The sequence below is a fragment of the Podarcis muralis genome, chromosome 2 (genome assembly GCF_964188315.1).
Source record: "Podarcis muralis chromosome 2, rPodMur119.hap1.1, whole genome shotgun sequence".
NCBI lineage: Eukaryota > Metazoa > Chordata > Lepidosauria > Squamata > Lacertidae > Podarcis > Podarcis muralis.
Window position 1 is genome coordinate 122,796,513 of NC_135656.1, and position 22,749 is coordinate 122,819,261.

The 22,749-nt window shown below is 47.5% G+C and overlaps 1 protein-coding gene across 3 annotated transcripts; it reads right to left on the bottom strand.

The window, feature by feature from the left end:
• Positions 1-135: 135 nt before the first annotated feature.
• On the bottom strand, positions 136-20,863 carry LOC114592521 (uncharacterized). Of its 3 annotated transcripts, XM_077923160.1 has the most exons (7): positions 20,693-20,767; positions 16,245-16,545; positions 9,485-9,944; positions 6,998-7,124; positions 5,467-5,537; positions 3,656-3,782; positions 136-2,019 (listed from the first exon to the last, which is right to left on the bottom strand). In XM_077923160.1, the coding sequence occupies exons 3-7, from the start codon at positions 9,800-9,802 to the stop codon at positions 572-574; spliced, it is 2,091 nt and encodes a 696-aa protein (XP_077779286.1). In that variant the 5' UTR covers positions 9,803-9,944; positions 16,245-16,545; positions 20,693-20,767; the 3' UTR covers positions 136-571. The 3 variants fall into 3 exon arrangements, with proteins under 3 accessions (XP_077779286.1, XP_077779285.1, XP_077779284.1); XM_077923159.1 differs by lacking the exon at positions 16,245-16,545 and having other exon boundaries at positions 136-2,016; positions 20,693-20,863; XM_077923158.1 differs by lacking the exon at positions 16,245-16,545 and having other exon boundaries at positions 20,693-20,862.
• Between the last annotated feature and the right edge of the window lie 1,886 nt (positions 20,864-22,749).

The following is a 22,749-nucleotide window of genomic DNA, read 5'->3' on the forward strand; positions in this document are numbered from 1 at the left end:
TTTCCCACAGATCGGACAGAGTGCTTTCAGCTCTTGTACCAGAGGTTCCCACTCCTAATTTAAGGGATCTTGGGACAGGCTACATCAAATATAAAATCAAACTAATAACAAAATAATAATAATAAAAAACATTAAAACCGTATAAAACCAATCTCCATAACCTCCTTCCTACAAAAATAAAGAGCCTGGAGCTCATCGCCTGAAACTTCTACCTTCTCAGAAAAGAAATGTCACAATGTCATGAAGTTATCAGATTAAAATGGCACAGGACAGTATAGGAACCATCTTTGCAACTGCAGATGTCCAGCGGGATCTTTCTCCATGGTAGAGGGGTGGTCACTTGGAAGAATTAGGAAAGTTTATTCTGCCCAGGTGGCCAGAGGAGCCTTTAATCAGAAGACGTCATGGATGATGTTGGCTCCTGTAGATGCTTGCTCACCATAGTCATCCTCTCATTAGCAATGTTGGGGAGCCAACATACAATTTGTTGGATCGTGAATATTTATACGGTTTCTCTGTATTTCCTCTCAAGGATCGCAGATTTGATTAGACAGATAAGCGCTTAAGTCATTTAGATTCCATATCCGATGTATGGATCCTCTATTTTGAAGGCCTGTTCCCTAACTGAAATTCTTTCCACATTACAGGCATCGGCAGAATTGACAGCAACCATCCCTTTATGAATTCTTTCGTGTACGTTAAGGTTTGACCTCTGGCTGCAGCTTTTCCCGCACACCGAGCACGTATATGGTTTCTCCCCCGTGTGGATTCTTCGGTGTACATTAAGGCTCGAGCTCTGGCTGAATCGCTTTCCACATTCCGAACATTTATATGGTTTCTCTCCCGTATGGGTTCTTTGATGGCTTGTAAGGTGTAGTCTCCGGATGAAAGTCTTCCCACACTCTGAACATATATATGGCCTCACCCCTGTGTGGATTTTCTGATGTTCGGTAAGGCTAGAGTTGTGACTGAAACTCTTCCCACACTCCGAGCAGGTGTACGGCTTCTCTCCAGTGTGCACACTTTGATGACGTACGCAGCTTATGTGGTTACGGAAGCTCCTTCCACATTCGGAGCACTTATATGGCTTCATCCCCATGTGGATCTTCTGATGCGAAGTAAAAGAGGTCCTCCAGCTGAAGCTCTTCCCGCACTCCAAGCACTCATACGGCTTCTCCCCTGTATGGATTCTCTGATGTAACTTAAGGTTCATGCTGTGGTTGAAGCTCTTTCCACACTCGGAGCATTTGTAGGGTTTCTCGCCTGTGTGGATGGTGAGGAGATGCCGTGTGAGGCTTTTGCAGTGAGTGAAGCACTTTCCACACTCGGAGCATTTGTGTGGCTTCTCCCCTGTGTGGATTATCTGATGTGAGCTAAGGTGTATCCGCTGCCTGAAGCTCTTTCCGCACTCCAAACATTTGTACGTTTTTTCCTCGGTGTGGATTCTCTGATGTGACCGAAGGTGTGCACTGCTAACAAAGCTCTTCCCACACTTTGAGCAGTCATATGGTCTATCCCCTGTATGGAGTTTCTGATGTGAATTAAGATACGCCCTGAGGCGGAAGCTCTTCCCACACTCGGAGCAGTTATATGGTTTCACCCCAGTGTGGATCGTCAAGTGCCGTGTAAAACTCGTGCTGTGCTGGAAGCTCTGCCCACAGTCCCAGCACTGATATGGCTTCTCTGCTATGTGGACTGTTAGATGTTCACTAACATGTGCACTACAGCTGAAGCTCTTCTCACAGACCGGGCATTTATACGCTTTCTCCTCTATGTGAATTCTCATGTGAGTATTAAGGCTTGATTCACAACTAAAGCTTTCCTCGCACACACTGCACTGAATACTTTTCTTCTCCTGGTCTTCGGCTGGGATTTCACACAAGTCGCTACACTGAGAAGCAAAGGAGTTGTCCTTCTCTTCTGGTTCCATTTCCCTTCTCTGAGCTTTCCCGTCTATACACCCAGCTCCTTCCAAGGATGTGCTATGTGGTTCAGTCTCTCTCTCCCATTCAGCACCTGCTGTAACAAAGAGAGGAAAGTAGATATAAAGCAGAGTTGCTAATAATAATAATAATAATAATAATAATAATAATATTTGTACCCTGCCCACCTGACTAGGTTGCCCCAGCCACTTTGAGCGGCTTCTAACATATATAGAAACAAAACAAAACATTGGACGGCCTCGGTCCAGTATTCTCTAAAGGAGCGTCTCCACCCCCATCGTTCTACCCGGACACTGAGGTCCAGCGCCGAGGGCCTTCTGGCGGTTCCCTCACTACGAGAAGCCAAGTTACAGGGAACCAGGCAGAGGGCCTTCTCGGTGGTGGCACCCGCCCTGTGGAACGCCCTCCCACCAGATGTCAAAGAGAACAACAACTACCAGACTTTTAGAAGACATCTGAAGGCAGCCCTGTTTAGGGAAGCTTTTAATGTTTGATGCATTGCTGTATTTTAATATTTTGTTGGAAGCCGCCCAGAGTGGCTGGGCGGGATATAAAGAATAAATTATTATTATTATTATTATTATTACTACTACACATTGAAAAGCTTCCCTAAACAGGGCTGCCTTCAGATGTCTTCTAAAGGTTATATCATCTCTTTGACATCTGATGGAAGGGCATTCCACAGGGCCACTACTGAGAAGGCCCTCTGCCTGGTTCCCTGTACCTGGTTCCTTCCCTGAAGGAACAAGATGGTCCAGATACATTTCAGTCTGCTGTTTAACACCTTTATGAAACTGTTGGGAGTGGTCATCCAGCAATTTGGAGCATGATGCCGCTACACAGCTCAATCTTCCAATTCCTCTGGAATTGGGAGAGGCTGTGAAGATGTTGGACAGGTATCTGTGTGGGAAGAATTTACTTCTCAACCACTTGGTTCATCTCCCAGGCAAGGGGAAACAACTGAAACAAAACATGAAGCCAAGGAATAAAAGCGAGTCCAGTATCCAGTTAGGGACCCAAGTAATAATAATAATAATAATAATAATAATAATAATAATAATAAATTATTTATACCCTGCCCATCTGGCTGGGCTTCCCCAGCCACTTTGGGTGGCTTCCAACAAAATATTAAAATACAGTAATGCATCAAACATTAAAAGCTTCCCTAAAGAGGGCTGCCTTAAGATGTCTTCTAAAAGTCTGGTAGTTGTTGTTCTCTTTGACCTCTGGTGGGAGGGCGTTCCACAGGGCGGGCGCCACTACCGAGAAGGCCCTCTGCCTGGTTCCCTGTAATTTGGCTTCTTGCAGTGAGGGAACCACCAGAAGGCCCTCGGCGCTGGATCTCAGTGTCCGGGCTGAACGATGGGGGTGGAGATGCTCCTTCAGGTATACAGCACTGAGGCCGTTTAGGGCTTTCAAGGTCAGCACCAACACTTTGAATTGTGCTCGGAATTGTGCTGGAGGTTTGCAGAACCTCCAGTTAAGCCAAAATCTTCTCTGAGCAGAATTCGAAGGCATGTTACATAGGCGCACAAAGAGCCATAAAACATCAAAACATTCAACATTCTCAAGACTTAAAAAGGTACGTCTGGAGGAATCTCTGACTCCCTCAGAGGGAACCCAGAAAAGAAGAGGATATCATTCAATAAAAGGACCTCAATCAAAATTTCAACCTTCAGCATCCGCCACACAAGGCAGAGAGGGATCCTTACCGACAGACTCCAGGTTCCCCCAGTTCTCCTCCATGACTTCCCCATGCAAAGCTCTCTGGGCCGGATCCAGCAGATCCCACTCCTCCTCTGTGAAGTAGACACCCACCTCGTCAAAGCTCATCGGAGCCTAGAATAAAGAAGAGAAGGCAGCTTGTCCGTCTAGGTACCGTATTTTTCGCTCTATAACACGCACCTGACCATAACACGCACATCGTTTTTAGAGGAGGAAAACAAGGGGAAAAACATTCTGAATGAAACAGTGGATGTATCATTTTTGTGCTTCATGCTGTGGCCACAGACATGTGATCTGATGGTGAATTTGGGGTGACCCAATGCAAAGATCCTGAGGATCCATGTGGATCCATGCTTTTTAACCACGTTTTTGCACCATTGCAGCCCCAGGCAACAGTGGGTGCGTGATTTTTGGGGGGCAGGCTCTAGCCATGGACATGCTATGTGATCTGATGGTGAATTTGGGGTGACCCAATGCAAAGATCCTGAGGATCCATGTGGATCCATGCTTTTTAACCACGTTTTTACACCATTGCAGCCCCAGGCAACAGTGGGTGTGTGATTTTTGGGGGGCAGGCTGTAGCCATGGACATGCTATGTGATCTGATGGTGAATTTGGGGTGACCCAATGCAAAGATCCTGAGGATCCATGTGGATCTATGCTTTGTAACCAAATTTTAAGTGGGGAGGGAAGGAAAAACAAAGAAGGGAAAAGGAGCATGAGAGGGGTGTGCAGAGAAGCAGCTGGCTAAAAATGCAGGAGAGGAATTTAACGGGAGGGAGGAAAGAAAGGCAAAAGTTTCCCCCCACCCAAGCACCCAAACCAGCCAGCTCTCTCTCTCTCTCTCTCTCTCTCTCTCTCTCTCTCTCTCCCACCTGCATGTTGCCTGCTAGTCCCTAGACGCAGCACCGGAGCACAGAGAGGAATTAGAATGAACGACTCTCCTTTCCCCTCTGCTTGCCTGGAGGGGAGGGGCTTTCCCTGCTCTTTGTTCCGTTGAGCAAACACAGCAACGAAACAGAGGAGGGTGGGCAGTAAGACCCTGAGGCAGAATGCAGGAAAGCAGCCACTTCCTCTTTTCAGGTTTCCCTTCTCAGTGACTTGCGATTTGATTTTTGTCTAATTTTTTGGCTCCAGGGACCACACATTCGCTCCATAACACGCACAGACATTTCCCCTTCCTTTTTAGGAGAAAAAAATCTGCGTGTTATAGAGGGAAAAATACGGTAATCCAAAAAGGAGGACCCAACAAGAAAGAGAAGGCAACATGTCTGGCGGTTCTCTTGCAAGAGTGAAGAGCATTCAAAGCCCACCTAGCTAACAATATTGTTTAGAACAGTGGCCAAACAGATGCCCAATATAAAAATCAGAGAAGCAAGGAGGACCCGAGGGCAACAGGAGCAGCAACACTCTTCCCTCCTGGCAATTGGGATTATTCAGAGGCATCTGAATTGCTCGGACCACGAAGGCAGAGCAAAGATATTGTGGCTGGAGGCCAAGGAAAGCCTTCTCTCTCCATGAGTTTGTCTAATCCCCTTTTAAAGTTGGCAGCCATCACGGAAACTCGTTGGAGTGAATCCCGTAACTCAGGCATAGGCAAACTCGGCCCTCCAGATGTTTTGGGACTACAACTCCCATCATCCCTAACTAACAGGACCAGTGGTCAGGGATGATGGGAACTGTAGTCCCAAAAACATCTGGAGGGCTAAGTTTGCCTATGCCTGCTGTAACTATATGCTGTGTGGCTAAGCACTTTCTTTCGCCACTTTGGGAATTCCCAGCATCGAGCTTTTATTACCTTATTTGACTGGACAGCAGCTCCTTCCCCTCCACCAACCGCGGGAGAAATTGCCAGGGTTGTGCCACTTCCTGGGGGGGAGAAAAGGAGACGTGGAGATGCTTAATCCTGTTATCTTCTTGCCAATTAATTGTTATTGAATTTCACATTTAAAAAAACAAATTCCACAGGGTGGGTGCCACTACCGAGAAGGCCCTCTGCCTGGTTCCCTGTAACTTGGCTTCTCGCAGTGAGGGAACCGCCAGAAGGCCCTCGGCGCTGGACATCAGCGTCCGGGCAGAACGATGGGGGTGGAGACACTCCTTCAGATATACTGGACTAAGGCCGTTTAGGGCTTTAAAGGTCAGCACCAACACTTTGAACTGTGCTCGAAAACAACTCTCAATTATTATTGAGAGGGGGATAAAACTTTTTCTATATCCACTTAATGCTGTGCATAATTCCATAAACTTCTGTTGCATCCCCTCTCCCTCGCCTTTCCTGTAAAAGCTGCAACCTTTCCTCCCAGGGGACATGATCCATCCCCTTGATCTACCTCGTGGGGCTAAAATGGGGAGAATCATCTACACCACCTCAAGCTCCTTGGGCGAAAGGTGAGATAGAAATGCGATAATCAATAATCAGTATGTCAGGCGTGGAGAGTGCTCCCCTCCCTTCAGCAACTTCACAGACAAGAATTAACATGCAGTGGGTGGCGCTGTGGGTAAAAGCCTCAGCGCCTAGGACTTGCTGGTCGCATGGTCAGCGGTTCAAATCCCCGCGGCGGGGTGCGCTCCCGTCGTTCGGTCCCAGCGCCTGCCAACCTAGCAGTTCGAAAGCACCCCTGGGTGCAAGTAGATAAATAGGGACCGCTTACCAGCAGGAAGGTAAACGGCGTTCCGTGTGCTGCGCTGGCTCGCCAGATGCAGCTTGTCACGCTGGCCACGTGACCCGGAAGTGTCTGCGGACAGCGCTGGCTCCCGGCCTCTAGAGTGAGATGAGCGCACAACCCTAGAGTCTGGCAAGACTGGCCCGTACGGGCAGGGGTACCTTTTACCTTTACCTTTAATTTATATTTTATGGTCTTTTTTATTCAGTCATCTGGTTGCAAGCAAAAATCCACATCCCTCCACAAGGAGAGCAGTTGGCTACTCTAAATCCTCTCCCTTCTGTCCCCAGAAACATCCTCCTCTCTGCTTCCTTTTTTCTCTAATACAGACGGAACCTCCTCGTTCTTGGGGAGGGAGGGTCCCCCCCACTCTCTAATGACGTCTCTGCTGGCTGCTCCATCCCTTTTGTTTCTCTTGCCATTATCTCGTAACTAGGCAACTCCTGCCTAAGCTGTTCAGTGTCTGTGTCTCTCTCTGCTCCTGAAACCACTAGAAACAGGAGAAGCAAATCTCCCCCCCCCCTCCTCTTCAAAGAGGATCTGATCTGCCTGAGAATGCATTCCCCAATCCTCTGATTCAGACCATTTCCTGACACAGTAGAATGAAAGCAACCGAGGCGGAAGAGAAGGCCAAGTTGAGCTGGGCCCCGTCATGGTCCTTACCCAGCAAGGTGGCGCCTCCACTGCCCTCCTGCACGATCCACCTGTAAGGCGGCCTCAGTGTTGTGGCCGAAGGGGCTGCCTCTGCCTCTGCCAAGTTGGTAGCTGGGTCTGCAACCATTTCTTCCACCTGAAACGGAATCATAAGGATCCCAGACGAGGGACAGAGAGAGGGATTAAGAAATGGTTTATGTGAAGGCCATCATTGTCTGGTCTGTGAATTAACCCACAGTACTAAGACAGCCTCTCCTCTCATTTTTAAAAATGGTATACCGCCCTATTCCCGCAGGTCTCAGGGCAGTTCACAACATTAAAACACAAAATACATAATAAAAACAAGAAAAACCCAATAATCTCCCCAACACATTTTTTAACGGGCATTGGATGCCAATCAGCAAAAGGCCTCATTAAAGAGGAATGTTTTTGCCTGGTGCCTAAAAGTGCATCATGATATATCGGTGATATAGGTGAAACTCGAAAAATTAGAATATCGCGGAAAAGTTCATTTATTTCAGTAATTCAACTTAAAGGTAAAGGTAAAGGTACCCCTGCCCGTACAGGCCAGTCTTGACAGACTCTGGGGTTGTGCGCCCATCTCACTTAAGAGGCCGGGGGCCAGCGCTGTCCGGAGACACTTCCGGGTCACGTGGCCAGGGTGACAAAGCTGCATCTGGTGACCCAGAGCTGCACACGGAAACGCTGTTTACCTTCCCGCTAGTAAGCGGTCCCTATTTATCTACTTGCCAGGCGCTGGGACCAAGCAACGGGAGCGCACCCTGCCGCGGGGATTCGAACCGCCGACCTTTCGATCGGCAAGCCCTAGGCACTGAGGCTTTTACCCACAGCACCACCCGCGTCCCATGTAACTCAACTTACAGCTGATGAAAACCCCAAATTAACAATCTCAGAAAATTAGAATATTAAATGAAATCAGCAAAACAAGGATTGCAAATAGAGCAATATTGGACCTCTGAGAAGTAGAAGCATGCATATGTACTCAGTACTTGGTTTGGGCCCCTTTTGCATCAATTACTACCTCTGAACCAGACTGAGAGACCATTGAAAGGCTCAGGAACTTATTGCAGGTGTTATGGATTGAATAGCTACTGCACCTTTCCACAATATTCTAATCTTCTGAGATTGTTAATTTGGGGTTTTCATCAGCTGTATGCTATAATCATCACAATTATAAAAATAAAGGCTTGACGTATCTCGCTTTGCATGTCATGAGTCTATCTCATATATTAGTTTCACCTTTTAAGTTGAATTACTTGAAATAAATGAACTTTTCCACGATATTCTAATTTTTCGAGTTTCACCTGTATATCGCCAGCTAAACACCATGATATAACACGGATGTATCACAATGTCTGAAATAAGGATGGAGCTATGTAGAGACTTCAGCTGGCTTCAACTTCCCCCCACGTCATGGTTTTTGCGTAGCACACATACACACACACACACACTGTGAATGTCGTGATGTGTTGCCAGGTCAAAAAACCAGTTTTGGGTGATATATCGCTGTATCGCCCATGTTGCGTATTTAGCAGATTAATTGCACTGCGAAAAGCGTGTGTTACGATATGGATGCAATGCGACCGCGAGCAGCAGGTTGCTTGAAAGCAAAACATAATGGGAATGTTGGAACTGTTCCATGGGAACAGAGGGAGAGTCTATTTTCAGTGCAAAGCACCGCAATTAGCTCAGAGTGTAATATGACCTGTACAGGAAGTACAGGAGGTGGAGTTTAGTCTCTCTACTGATGGAGTCTGATGAGAGCAGACGTGTTTCTCTGTAACGCTGCAAAGACAGAAATAAAGGCATGTAAATACATTTCTGTCTATCTCTTTCCCCCTGCCTGGGGAGGGCAGGGAAGAGTGGTGTGCTCTTCTCACGTTGAGGAGGATCGCCGATCGCGACCTAGCCTGTGTCCTGCTCGGGAATGCAGACGGGGAGGTCACCAGGAGATCATGCCGGGTGCCTGGAGAGTGGCCAGTTTCTCCTGATATGGCAGATTTCCTAACAGCGTGCTGGGGAGACCGCACGTTCAGGAAACAACGAAGAAGCGCAAAAATATATTTTGCTTGGGTTTAATAACAAAAACTCCTCTTACATTAAATCTATTAAGTATGACCCATTCACCAGGGTACTGAGAGAGGTACACGCTGCTCTTTATATACTATACCCAATTGCTGACACAGCTTAATTCACACAACTTAACAGCACCTGCTATACTGCTTCACAGCTGTAAAACTAGGTCATGATGTTTACTCTGTCCTTTAAAGAGATACACATCTTGTGAAACAATAATGAACCTTAATATTAAGAAACCATTCAACAGCCCAGCCCTATGAAGAGCTGGAAAGGACTCCCCGCCTGAAATCACTGCCTGCCAGCGTCGACAATACTAGGCTAGACACATCAGTGAACTGACCAGCCTAAGGCATTCCTGTGTTTTCTTTGTACTACAAGGATGAAACACACTCTTACCTGTTTCTGCCTCTTCTCTTCTGTCTGGCTCAGGAGGAAGCCTTCGGCCAGGGCCACCGCTTGGGAACTGGTCTCCGCTCCGCACTCCCTGACCCAGTTCTCCATCTCCAGGGGGAGGACAGCCAGGAACTGCTCCAGGATCACCAGGTCCAGCATCTGGGCCTTGGTGAGCCTTTCCGGCTTCAGCCACAGACGGCAGAGACTGTGGAGTCGGCTGCAAACCTCTCGGGGTCCCTTGGCCTCTTGGTAACCAAACTCCCTAAAGCGCTGACACTCAGCGCCTGAGCTGGTGTTGTCATTGCCCAGAATCTTCTGCATGGTTCTTTCCCAGAATCCTCCACGGTTCCTTCTCTTGTGCCCCCTTTGTGTTTCAGGACTTCCCTTTAATCCGTGCTCTGCATCTGGTTCCAAAAAGGCCAAAGGCAAACAGCTGGGATGTGCCGTATTGAAAGCCAAGAAGCTGCAAAAGGTGGGGGTGGGATTAGAGAGAGGTAAAGCAGTGGTTCCCAAACCTTTTCGGGCTCCCACCCTCTTGGTTCCAATTACAAAGCCTCAAACCTGGCCATCCAGCGCCGAGGGCCTTCTGGCGGTTCCCTCACTGTGAGAAGCAAAGCTACAGGGAACCAGGCAGAGGGCCTTCTCGGTAGTGGCACCTGCCCTGTGGAACGCCCTCCCACCAGATGTCAAAGAGATAAACAACTACAGTCATACATCGGGTTACAGCCGCTTCAGGTTGCGTTTTTTCGGGTTACAGACTGCCGAAACCCGGAAGTACAGTGGTGCCTCGCAAGACGAAATTAATCCGTTCCGCGAGTCTCTTCGTCTTGCGGTTTTTTCGTCTTGCGAAGCACGGCTATTAGTGGCTTAGCGGCTATTAACGGCTTAGCGGCTTTAAGAAAAAGGAAACAAACTCGCAAGACGTTTCGTCTTGCGAAGCAAGCCCATAGGGAAATTTGTCTTGCGGAACGACTCAAAAAACGGAAAACCCTTTCGTCTAGCGAGTTTTTCGTCTTGCGAGGCACCACTGTACTGGAATGGGTTACTTCCGGGTTTCGGCAGTTTCGCATGCGCAGATCCGCTGGATCGCAACCCGCACGTGCGCAGACGTGGATTGCAAACGTGCATCCTGCCCGTGAGTTTGCTGGAAATCATTTAAGGTCTATAATGTTCTCTTAAATAGGGCTATGTTTAAAACTTGTCATTGAGGTTTTTGTACCTTTTTTGTAAACTCAAGGAAGCGTTTCAGCCCTGCTCTTGAGTTTGTTTGATATCACTTAAAATCATTTAAGGTTTATAATTTCTTTATTTCCTTCTGAGGAAACTGATTAGTTCAGTGAAATGAGTTTTGTAGCCGGCATCTCATTTGTTTAATTCTAGGTTAATTTTTCCTTAAATTTTTTGATTTTTGTTATTTAATTGAATTCTATAGATTTACTTCTCGTTTCAGGGATTTTCATGGCAATTCTTTTGTTTTGTGTAATTTCTTGCTTCCGTGACTGTCTTTTTTTCACTGAGTCCAAACCAAAGGCCAGGCAGAACAGCTCTGTCTTGCAGGCCCTACAGAAAGATTTCAAGTCCTGCAGGGCCCTAGTCTCTTGTGACAGAGCGTTCCACCAAGTCGGGGCCAGTACCGAAAAGGCCCTGGCCCTAGTTGAGACCAGTCTAACCACCTTGTTACCTGGGACCTCCAAAATGTTGTCATTTGTGGACCTTAAGGTCCTCTGCAGGGCATACCAGGAGAGGCGGTCCCGTGGGTACGTGGGTCCTGGGCCGCATACCTTATACCTCCAGTGTCCCCTTTCTTCTTAGTGCCCCCCCAGGTGGCACTATTGCTCACCAGGGGGACAGTACCACCTACCTTGGGAACCACTGGTGTAAAAGGTTGGGGGGTTTCAGACTAACTTGCTCCATTGCCTTTTGCTTACCTGTTTTTCTTAAGGATGCCGTTTACATCAGCACAGAGTTAATGCATTTATTTAATAAAATCAATATGTATTGTGATTTTAAGAAAACCACCCTACCCCACGGGCATAAAAATAGCTGAGAACTGTCAGGTACCATAACTCTATGCAACCATCTTGATTCAGTACAGCTCAAGGCTATTTTTCTTTTCTTTACAAAAAAAGGGGGGGCAGTTGTTTTAATTTAGACCTTGGAACTCTTTGTAATTATATACTAAGCATCCCTTTCCCCTTGGCATATTATATTATTGACTCAGAAAATTGCATAGCTGAATCTTATGCTTCTTTATTTGCCATGGTGACAACTGACATAATTTTTTTAAAAATAAAAACAACTACTTTTTCTTTCATTTCTTTTTTCTGCAACTGGTTTGTTGGCAATAAAAATAAATGAAAACATATACAAGGGGAACCCCTCTACGTGGTTTTCAGAAATATAAAAATCATGATTTAAATCTCTAGTCAGTAAGACTTGATTTAAATCATGTTTTTACATTCTTGCTGGTATAATCTTAATATTAGAAATACATAGACCGATAATTATGAAATTATTGTGATGTTTAATAAGTAAACTGTTTATATTTGGACAACTTTACTGCTGTACTTTACTCAAAGGAGAAAAAGAGTCATTTCCTTAATAACAATTTAAACAATTTATTAAACTGAAACAATAACATTATAGCATATGTATCCATGTTTGTTAACTGAGGTGGTTAAACAATTTTTTTTTTAAAAAAAAACAACAACCTTAGACTGAGTTTTAGCACACATGAAAAACTTAAACAAATCCTTATTTCCTGATGAATAGCCTTTGGAATATAATGTAACATATTCTATGATTTGAATGATTTTTTTTAAAAAATCAGATTTTTAAAATTTAAATTGTATTTTTAAAATAAAATGCTTTTGGAGGAAAAATCATTCTAAAGATAGTTAAATAGAAAACTATCTTTTTTTTCCTCCAAAAGCATTTTATTTTAAAAATACAATTAAAATTTTAAAAATCTGATTTATTTATTTTTAATTGATTTTTATTCACCCTGAAATAAAGCATTAAAATTATGAACAGAAAATTAAAATAAAGTACAGTCAGTAAGCATTTTTCACATGCTCAGTTGATGTGCGACCAGGATCGTTTTGTACCCAGAAGAGGGCAGAATGGGGACGGAAAAGGGTGGGCTTCGGTGCGCTCTGCTGATGCGCACAGGAGCCAAGAATGTAACACCCCCCCAAAAAAAAAATAATTAGGTGCCCGACTGTATTTAGAACATATTCAGAAAATTAAAATCAACAGTAGCTAACAAGAGATCAAGCACATGTAACTTCTATGGGTTGGGGGGGGGGGGCTTGCCTAAACGAAAAATGTTTTAATCAGGCACTGGAAAGTGTGCAGATGACTGATGTCAACAGTCAGGGAGCTCCAAAGTCTGGGTGTTGCCACACTAAAACAGCAGCTCCACAGCGACCTGGAGAAAGTAAGGATGCCTCAAAGCGCCAGGAGAAAGTGCAGAATGAGTGATATGTGGGCACAGTGCCAGTCCTGCAGATTGGAGTGGTCAAGTAGGCACATACAGTGGTGCCCCGCAAGACGAACGCCTCGCAAGACGGAAAACCCGCTAGACGAAAGGGTTTTCCGTTTTGGAGGCGCTTCGCAAAACGAATTTCCCTATGGGCTTCCTTCGCAAGACGAAAGCCCATAGGGAAATCTCTGAGACAGCGGGGAAGCGCAGCGCGTCTTCCCCACTGTCCTCGGACCTCCTCCCGCCACCAGGCTTCGGAAGGCTGCTCCGAAGCCTGGCGGGGGGGCGGAGACCTCCTCCCGCCGCCAGGCTTCGGAGCAGCCTTCCGAAGCCTGGCGGGGGGCGGAGAGGTTTTTTAAAAACCCCGGGACAGCGGGGGACTTCTCCGCTGTCCGGGGCAATTTTAAAATGCTGGTGGGCGGCAGCGCTGCCGCCCGCCAGCATTTTAAAAAACCTCGGGACAGTGGAGAAGTCCCCCACTGTCCCGAGGTTTTTTAAAATGCTGGTGTCTTCCCCGCTGTCCCCGGACCTCTTTTGAAGCAAGGGGCGGCGGGGAGAAGATCGCTTCTCCCCGTTGCCAGCCCTGCAATCTCTGGGGACAGAGGGGAAGGCACGCGCACCTTCCCCTCTCTCCCCGGACCCCTTTTGAACCAAGGGGCGGCAACGGGGAGAAGCGATCTTCTCCCCTCTGCCCCTTGCTTCAAAAGAGGGGACAGAGGGGAAGGCGCGCGGCGTTTCCCCTCTGTCCCCGACGGTCTCCTTAGGAACGCATTGATTGATTTTCAATGCATTCCTATGGGAAACCGTGCTTTGCAAGACGAAAAACTCGCAAGAAGAAAAAACTTGCGGAACGAATTAATTTCGTCTTGCGAGGCACCACTGTAAAGGGGGTATGGCGAGCCTGTAAGTCAACTGGTCCCAAGCTGTTAAGGGGAGGGAACGCATGTGTTTCAAAAGGTGTTTTTCTCCTGAATATTTTGTTATATTCATTCATTTTTTATCTATAAAAGGTATAGGGACCCCCTGAGCGTTAGGTCCAGTCGCGGACGACTCTGGGGTTGTGGCGCTCATCTCGCTTTATTGGCTGAGGGAGCCGGCATACATGTGGCCAGCATGACTAAGCCGCTTCTGGCGAACCAGAGCAGCACACAGAAACACCGTTTACCTTCCCGCTGGAGCGGTACCTATTTATCTACTTGAACTGGTGTGCTTTCGAACTGCTAGGTTGGAAGGAACTGGGACAGAGCAACGGGAGCTCATCCCGTCGTGGGGATTTGAACCACTGACCTTCTGATCGGCGAGTCCTAGGCTCTGTGGTTTAACCCACAGCGCCACCCACGTCCCCTTTTTTTATTTATAAAAATATTTATATGCCATCCATGTTGCAAAAGAAAAGATCAAAGAGGTTTAGAGCAACGAAACATAAAACCGTACAATAAAAACCATAGAAATAAAAATAAAAAACAGGCATCAATTAACTATGGGTTCTTAACTGCAGGCATTGTGAGATTTCTGATGCAATTCCCGAAGGTTCTTGGTTTCAGAGTTTTGCAATGTCTAATAAGGAGTTATCAAACAGAAAGACAGAAAAAGTGGGATGCACACACACGCGCACACACGCATATTTTGGCATCACAGGGGTTGGACTGGATGACCCTCAGAGTCCTGCCCCCACTCTACAATTCTATGGTCCTGTGAATATCCATTCATCATCATCATCATAAATTTTTATTTGTTCCCTACCCTCCCAAGCCGGAGCCGGGCTCAGCGCGGCTAACATCATAAAACTAACACAGTATAGAAAAAACATAAGAACTTAAAACAGGCAATCAATTAATTAAAATGCATCTTAAAATTAGTTCAGAGCAAATTAAAATCTGTACAGATGGCAGTCCACAGGTAAAGTTAAGAGTGGTTAATATTCTCCAGGGCCAAATGTTACCACTGGTCTTATAAAGGACCTGTGAGCGGGCCAGGAGGCCTCTTTAATGCTTGTTCTTATACAGAAAGAGAAAGGGCCTGCTTGAATTTAGAACATATTCAGAAAATTAAAATAAACAAGAGCTAACAAGAGCTAAAAGGGACGGGGTGGCGCTGTGGGTTAAAGCCTCAGCGTCTAGGACTTGCCGATCAAAAGGTCGGCGGTTCGAATCCCCGCGGCGGGGTGCGCTCCCGTTGCTCGGTCCCAGCGCCTGCCAACCTAGCAGTTCGAAAGCGGCCCCGGGTGCAAGTAGATAAATAGGGACCGCTTACTAGTGGGAAGGTAAACGGTGTTTCCGTGTGCTACACTGGCTTGCCAGATGCAGCTTTGTCACGCTGGCCACGTGACCCGGAAGTGTCTCCGGACAGCGCTGGCCCCCGGCCTATAGAGTGAGATGGGCGCGCAACCCTAGAGTCTGTCAAGACTGGCCCGTACGGGCAGGGGTACCTTTACCTTTACCTTAACAAGAGCTAAAGCACATGTAACTTCTATGTGTTTGGCCTGGTGGAACAGCTCCGTCTTGCAGGCCCTGCGGAAAGATGTCAAATCCCGCAGGGCCCTGGTCTCTTGTGGGAGAGCGTTCCACCAGGCCGGGGCCACAGCCGAAAAGGCCCTGGTTCTGGTCGAGGTCAGTCTAATCTCCCTGGGGCCTGGGAACTTCATATATCACTTTAATGTGAAAACAGGCTTCCAAGCGGTTTGTGAAACAAGACATTTAAGATGCAAGCTTATCCATGAGTAAAATACACAATAAGACAATAGGATTGAAGTATTAAAGTACTGAGACATCCATAACTAAACAGCAGAGCGTTTGTGACCCGCTCCCTCCCACTGTACCCTGAGATAGTTCAGCTGGGAGCATATGAGACTCTCCATTTCAGGGTCGGCCCACGTTGGGCAAACGATTCCTGCGTTTCCGTGGGGTTGGACTAGATGACCGCCAGGGGTCCCTTCCTTCCAACTCTACGATTCTGATCTATGCAGCCCTGCACAAAAATCCCTTGGGAGTCCACTGATGCCGAACCCCCATTTTATTCATTCATTGCATTTAGATCGCATTCCCCACCTTGGCACACAGGGTACCCCCAAAACTGCATCATGCCGTGGGGTGGGGTGGGGGAGACACGGCCTGGGAAAAAAACCTTTCTCCCCACCTTAGGGCCTGGGTGAGAATCCTGCCTTGCAAATAGGGGAGTTCAGCCCCCACCGGAAAAACAACACCACCCCCCTGCGCGTGCAATGGACCCCAAATGTCCTTGCATCTCTCTTTCTTTCTATCCATCCACCCATCCACTTACCTGCGCGGAGGATGGGAAGCAGGGACCAGCCGCGGAAACCTCCGCGCGGAAAAAAGAGGACCTTCGGCCAATGGGGAAAAGGCGCCCCTTTGCCCGCGTCATCAGTTGCTAGGCAGGGCGGGGTTTTCGCGCGGAAAAGGAAGGAGGTTTTTGCAGGAAATGGGAGGGGAGAGCCACGTGTCAGTCTTCCTTGCACCCCGTGGGCTGGTGGGAGTTGTAGTCTCGGTACATCTGGCGGGGGGTGGGGGGTGGGATGGAGGAACGCCAGGCTGGCAAAGCGTCCTGCGTTCAGGAGCTGCGCCTTGGAGACGAATGAAATCTCCTTTAAGGCTTGGAGCTTTTGCAAAATGCATAATTTCTGCGCCCTCCCCCCGCCACAATTGCATCCTTGCAGGGATCCCTCCTCCGTGGGATCCTCCCTCTTAGAGCACAAAGGGGTCAGTGCTTCCCCCGCCCCCGCATGAATTGGGATGCGGTGGGGGCAGGCTGGAATGGGAAGAAGGGGTGGATAGTTAAAAAAAAAACCCCAGTCATTTATTGCATTTATATTACCCCCCCTTCCAATGAGCTCCAGGTGGCATGCCTAATTATCTCCCCTGCCCATCCATTGCAGCCTCACAACAACCCTGGGGGGTAGGCTAGGCTGAGAGATCGTTCCTGTTCCCCAAGCTCACCCAGTGATCTTTCTGGCCAAGGGGGAATTTGAACCCATGTCTCTCCCAGGTCCTAGTACAGTGGTTCTCAAACTCCCCCCCCCCCCCCGGGCCACACTTTTCCGAATAAAAACTTGCTTGCGCCACACCGAATTTGTTTTTATTGATAAGAAATGCATAGGAAAACAACAAAGAAACGACTCCTAGAATGTGAAAATCTATCCATATTTTGCAAATAAAAAAACCCCATTTTGATACTATACTATGGTTACCAGATTTTTTTCAATGAATCCGGGGACACTTTTTTTCTTATAAAGCTGAGTAGCAACAGAGAGTCAGTAGTGGAGATGGTGAGGCAAAAGACCCTGGGCCCATGCATACATGCATGTTGTATAAAGGTGCAAAGTCCTTCTTTCGCACCCTGTAAACATAAATGCACAGAGTTTTTTAAAAACTGGGCAACGGCACGCCACCCGCCCACAACTCACGAGCCTCCCCCGATCAGTCAAAACAAAGGGGGAAGGGGGAAGGAGATCGCACGAGACACATGATATGCGCACAAGACACATCTTATGGGGACTGCGGGCAGCTCCTGAACCCAGCCGGAGCCAACTGCGCTACCAGGCTGGCTCCTGGCTGCTGAGGCTGCCACTGCCACATTTCCCGGGGACAGATTTGCAAATCTGGGGACATTCCAGGGACGGAATTTGTCCGGGGACAGATTTGCAAATCCGGGGACTGTCCCTGGGAACCGGGGACGTCTGGTAACCCTATACTATACTACACTGAGGTGCTTAAATGTCTCTTTGATTGTCCCTGAACCTTCCTGCTACACCAGGGTGGCGTGCCACAGTCTTTTGAGGGCCACTCTCCTAGTCCGGTACTCCAACCACTGAACCACAATGCCTCCCTAGGGACAGGGGACAAAGAGGAATAGGTTTGGGGGGATTCAGCAAGGAAGGAGATGTGAAAAGAAGATCAGGCCAAAGTCCCATTTAGTTTGGCACCCTCTTCTCACAGTGAGCAACCTCGTGGGAAACCTGCAAGCGAGAGCAACTCTCCCCTCTCCTGCAGTTTCTAGCGACTGCCACTCAGCCGTGTGGCTTCAGTTTATTTTCCTCCTTGAGACTTTAGCTTCAGGAGACAGGAAGGAAGTTCAGTTTACCCACAGGAGGGGGAAGAGTTGCTCGTGTGCTCAGGTCCTGAAGTGGATGGTGTAATAATATAATATAAAAATAATAATTTATTATTTATACCCCGCCCATCTGGCTGAGTTTCCCCAGCCACTCTGGGCGGCTCCCAATCGAGTGTTAAAAACAATACAGCATTAAATATTAAAAACTTCCCTAAACAGGGCTGCCTTCAGATGTCTTTTAAAAATAGGATAGCTGCTTATTTCCTTGACATCTGATGGGAGGGCGTTCCACAGGGTGGGTGCCACTACCGAGAAGGCCCTCTGCCTGGTTCCCTGTAACTTGGCTTCTCGCAGTGAAGGAACCACCAGAAGGCCCTCGGCGCTGGATCTCAGTGTCCGGGCTGAACGATGGGCGTGGAAATGCTCCTTCAGGTATACAGGACCGAGGCCATTTATAATAGATTGACCATTAGCCTCATCTAGCAAGCGCTTCTTATGCTCAGGCATTCAAACAAACAGAACAGAAAAGGACGGTGCGCATTAACCCAGAGAGGGCGATAAATATGAATAAGGACATAGGAAGAGGCCATTGAACGGCCTAGGCCAGCATCCTTTTTCCCACAGTGTCCAGCCCCTGAAAAGGACTCTGAAGCCTGGAAGAAATAAAATGCTTTCGCAGAGATTTCTGCATTGTAGGGGGGTTGGGCTAGATGACCCTTAGGGTCCCTTCCAACTCTGCAATTCTATGAAAACAAACTCCCCCCCCACAATGTACCACTGTAGCCGATTTGAAAGAGGACTTTGTGTGTGTGTGCCATAGCTGTCAACTTTTCCCTTTTCTTGCGAGGAATCCTGTTCGGAATAAGGGAATTTCCCTTAAAATAAAGAAAACATTGACGGCTATGGTGTGTGCTCTCCGTTCTGATTTTTGGAGCACAAGAAGGGCACTGCTGGATCAGGCCAAGATCTCCTCTGGTACAGCATCCTGTTCTCACAGTTAGCTGCCCAAATACCCCAGTAATAAGATCATTAAGTTTGCAGATGATAGAATGGTGGTTGGTTTAATCATGGCTGGAGAGGGGGAGGCGGCCTATAGGAAGGAAGTTGAGCAGTTGGGGGAGCGGTGCCAGAAAAACAACTTACTCCTTAACTTAAAGAAAACAAGAAAGATCATTGTGGACTTTAGGAAATGTAATTTGAATATTCAGCCACTCATTATTGAGGGGAAGGGTGTGGAACAGGTCTTGGTGTTTTGATTTCTGGGAATGGAGTTGAGAGACGACCTAACCTGGGGAGAAAACAGTAAAGACCTGATGAAGAGAGCACAGCAGAGGTCATATTTTCTGAGAATCCTCCGGAAAAATAATCTCTCAAAGGACCTGTTGATGGCATTTACCATTGTACTGTGGAGAGTGCATTAACTTATGGTCTGTGTGTGTGGTTTGGGAGCTGCACGGTCAGGGAAAAAACAATGCTGTCCAGGGTTGTAAAGACTGCGGAGAGAATAATCAGGTGCGCTCTTCCCACCTTGGATCAAATCTACGCTTCCAGGTGCCATAAGAAAGCTGCAGAGATAGCGCAGGATAGTGCGCACCCCGGAAATGATCTCTTTCAGCTTCTGCCTTCTGGAAGAAGGTCCAGGGTTATAAAGACTAGAACTAGCCACCTGAGAAACAGTTTCTACCCTAATGTGATTTTGGTTTTAAACACATTGTAAGGAGTTTGTAGAGGGACACGGGTGGCGCTGTGGGTTAAACCACAGAGCCTAGGACTTGACCGGTCGGCGGTTCGAATCCCCGCGACGGGGTGAGCTCCCGTTGCTCGGTCCCTGCTCCTGCCAACCTAGCAGTTCAAAAGCACGTCAAAGTGCAAGTAGATTAATAGGTACCGCTCTGGCGGGAAGGTAAACGGCATTTCCGTGCGCTGCTCTGGTTCGCCAGAAGCGGCTTCGTCATGCTGGCCACATGAAGCTGTACACCGACCGGCTCCCTCGGCCAATAAAGCGAGATGAGCGCTGCAACCCCAGAGTCAGCCACGACTGGACCTAATGGTCAGGGGTTCCTTTACCTTACCTAAGGAGTCTGTATGGGAGTATACTGTATTTAATTATGGGGTATCAGAGTTTTTAGGGGGCTAACCAGGCTGGGATAGCTGGGATAGCAGGCTTGTTTGTTTTGAATATCTTATGCAGATGTAGATTTTTTTTCCAATTTCGTTGTTCTGTATGGGACAATGGCAATAAAGATGATCATATCATATCTCAGCTCCCCCAAGGAAACGCGCCAGCAGAATCCGAGCGCAAGAGCGACTCTCCGTTCCCACTCTAGTTTCCAGCAACTGGGATTCAGAAGAATTGCTGGCTGCCTCCAGTTGTGGGGCCAGAGCAACGTGGTGGCTCGCAGCCATTTATCCTGGCTAGCAGCCTTTGACAGCCTTAACTTCCATGAATTCTTGGGCTGCATAACCCTTTTTGGGTCCTTTCCAACTCTAAAATTCAACGATCCAGCTCTATGGACTGGTCCCGTCCTCTTTCAAAGACACACACGCAGCCAGGCCTGACTTGCAGGGGTGTCTCACAATGCAAAACAATGCAAGCCCCACATGGGAGATAGGAGCCCCCCCACCCACACCCAAATCACCCCATTGACATTTTTGGGCACCTTGAATTCTGGCCTCCTTCCTGCAGCTCCTCCTCTCCGAGCAAAACTCTGGCGGCGGCTGGTTTTGCAAAGGGCATTCTCACGATGGAGCATAGAGATAAGCCTCAAAAGCAGGAACGAAAAAACACACACACAACAACACACCTCCCACATACGCACAGAGCAAACACTTCCGGTTCTCATTCCTCTAAAAGGAGCTTGGGGGAAGAGGAAAGAAAGGTGGCTCTGAACTTCCTCTTCGCAGCTCTATGGCCTCGTTCGAAAGGGAACCTGAAGTGTCCGTTGCGGGCGTTTTAGAGGGGTGCACAATGATGAGAGTTTTAAAAGAGCTTTGCAGGGACATCTTAGGGAGAAACTGGATAGAGATTTCTGTCTTACATGTTAGAAGCATGGGCAAAGCCAAGATTTATGTTGGGGGTGGGGAAGGACACCCACCTGCCACCTTCTTCTGCCTGGCTCTGTCCATAGCTGGCAATTTTCCCCTTTTCTTGCGAGGAATCTCTATAACAAGCATTTCTATCTCACTTTCCACTGCACACAATTTAAAACACAATATACCAGCGTATAAACACATTGTCTGGTGTGGTCGAGGGGCAAGGGACATGGTCGACAGCGACTCTGGGTGGAGGCTCTGTGCCCAGGTTTACCAGTACAGGCTAGGCTGCCAGTATCGGAGATGGGAGTTGTGCGAGCAAAGTCAATGTAGTGTGAGATAATAGTTTCTGCATCAACCTCCTCTTCACAAATTGATGTTTTGAGATATTTTTTGTATAGTTCCCCCAATGCTTATTTTATTATCATTCATAATGAAAGCAGGAATTTATATACCACTCAGTGCCAAAATAGGCTTGGCACTTTGATAGAAACTAGTTACACAAACTTTTGAATTATGGTGCTGGAGAAGACTCTTGAGAGTCCCATGGACTGCAAGAAGATCAAACGCATCCATTCTTAAGGAAATCAGCCCTGAGTGCTCACTGGAAGGACAGATCTCGAAGCTGAGGCTCCAGTACTTTGGCCACCTCATGAGAAGAGAAGACTCCCTGGAGAAGACACTGATGATGGGAAAGATGGAGGGCACAAGGAGAAGGGGGCGACAGAGGACGTGATGGTTGGATAGTGTTTTCGAGGTTACCAGCATGAGTTTGACCAAACTGCGGGAGGTAGTGGAGGACAGAGGTGCCTGGCGTGCTCTGGTCCATGGGGTCACGAAGAGTCGGACACGACTAAACGACTAAACAACAACAACAAGTTACACAAACTAGCTACACAAATATTATTATTATTAATATTGTTATTATTATAATAAATCATTTAGGGCCCCAAAGGGTGCTTGGCTAAGTGGCTGGAATCATCTCAGGCTTGAGACTGTGTGGGAAGGAAGGGAAACATGATGTGGTTCAGAAGAGACTACAGAGGTCTCCACCAGGAGCCAGCGTGGTGTAGTGGTTAAGAGCGGTAGTCACGTAATCTGGGGAACCGGGTTCGTGTCTCCGCTCCTCCACATGCAGCTGCTGGGTGACCTTGGGCCAGTCACACTTCTTTGAAGTCTCTCAGCCCCACTCACCTCACAGAGTGTTTGTTGTGGGGGAGGAAGGGAAAGGAGATTGTTAGCCGCTTTGAGACTCCTGAAGGGGAGTGAAAGGCGGGATATCAAATCCAAACTCCTCTTCTTCTTCTTCTTCTTCTTCTTCTTCTTCTTCTCCCTTCCACGTGCTTCTATGATTCCATGGCTTGCTCCACCAATGACATTGTGTGAGTTTGATTGCTGCTGCCTTCCCATCTTCCAAAATTTATGTATTGATTTACTCAGAAAAAAGGGGACACTTTTAACTGGATATTGGTTAGCTCAAATGAACAGGTTCTTTAGAAGTCTGCATCACCACATCTTTCAAAGTGACAGGGGCCACTGTCTTACACAATGAGGTGCTATAACCATGCTCTGGAACCAACCAGTAAAACCTCTCTGCTTGATCAAATAAGTCAAGAGAGATGGGGTTTAAGAGGACATGTGGTTAGGCTGCTCTTACTTCTTCTCTACTCCCCCCCCCCCTTTT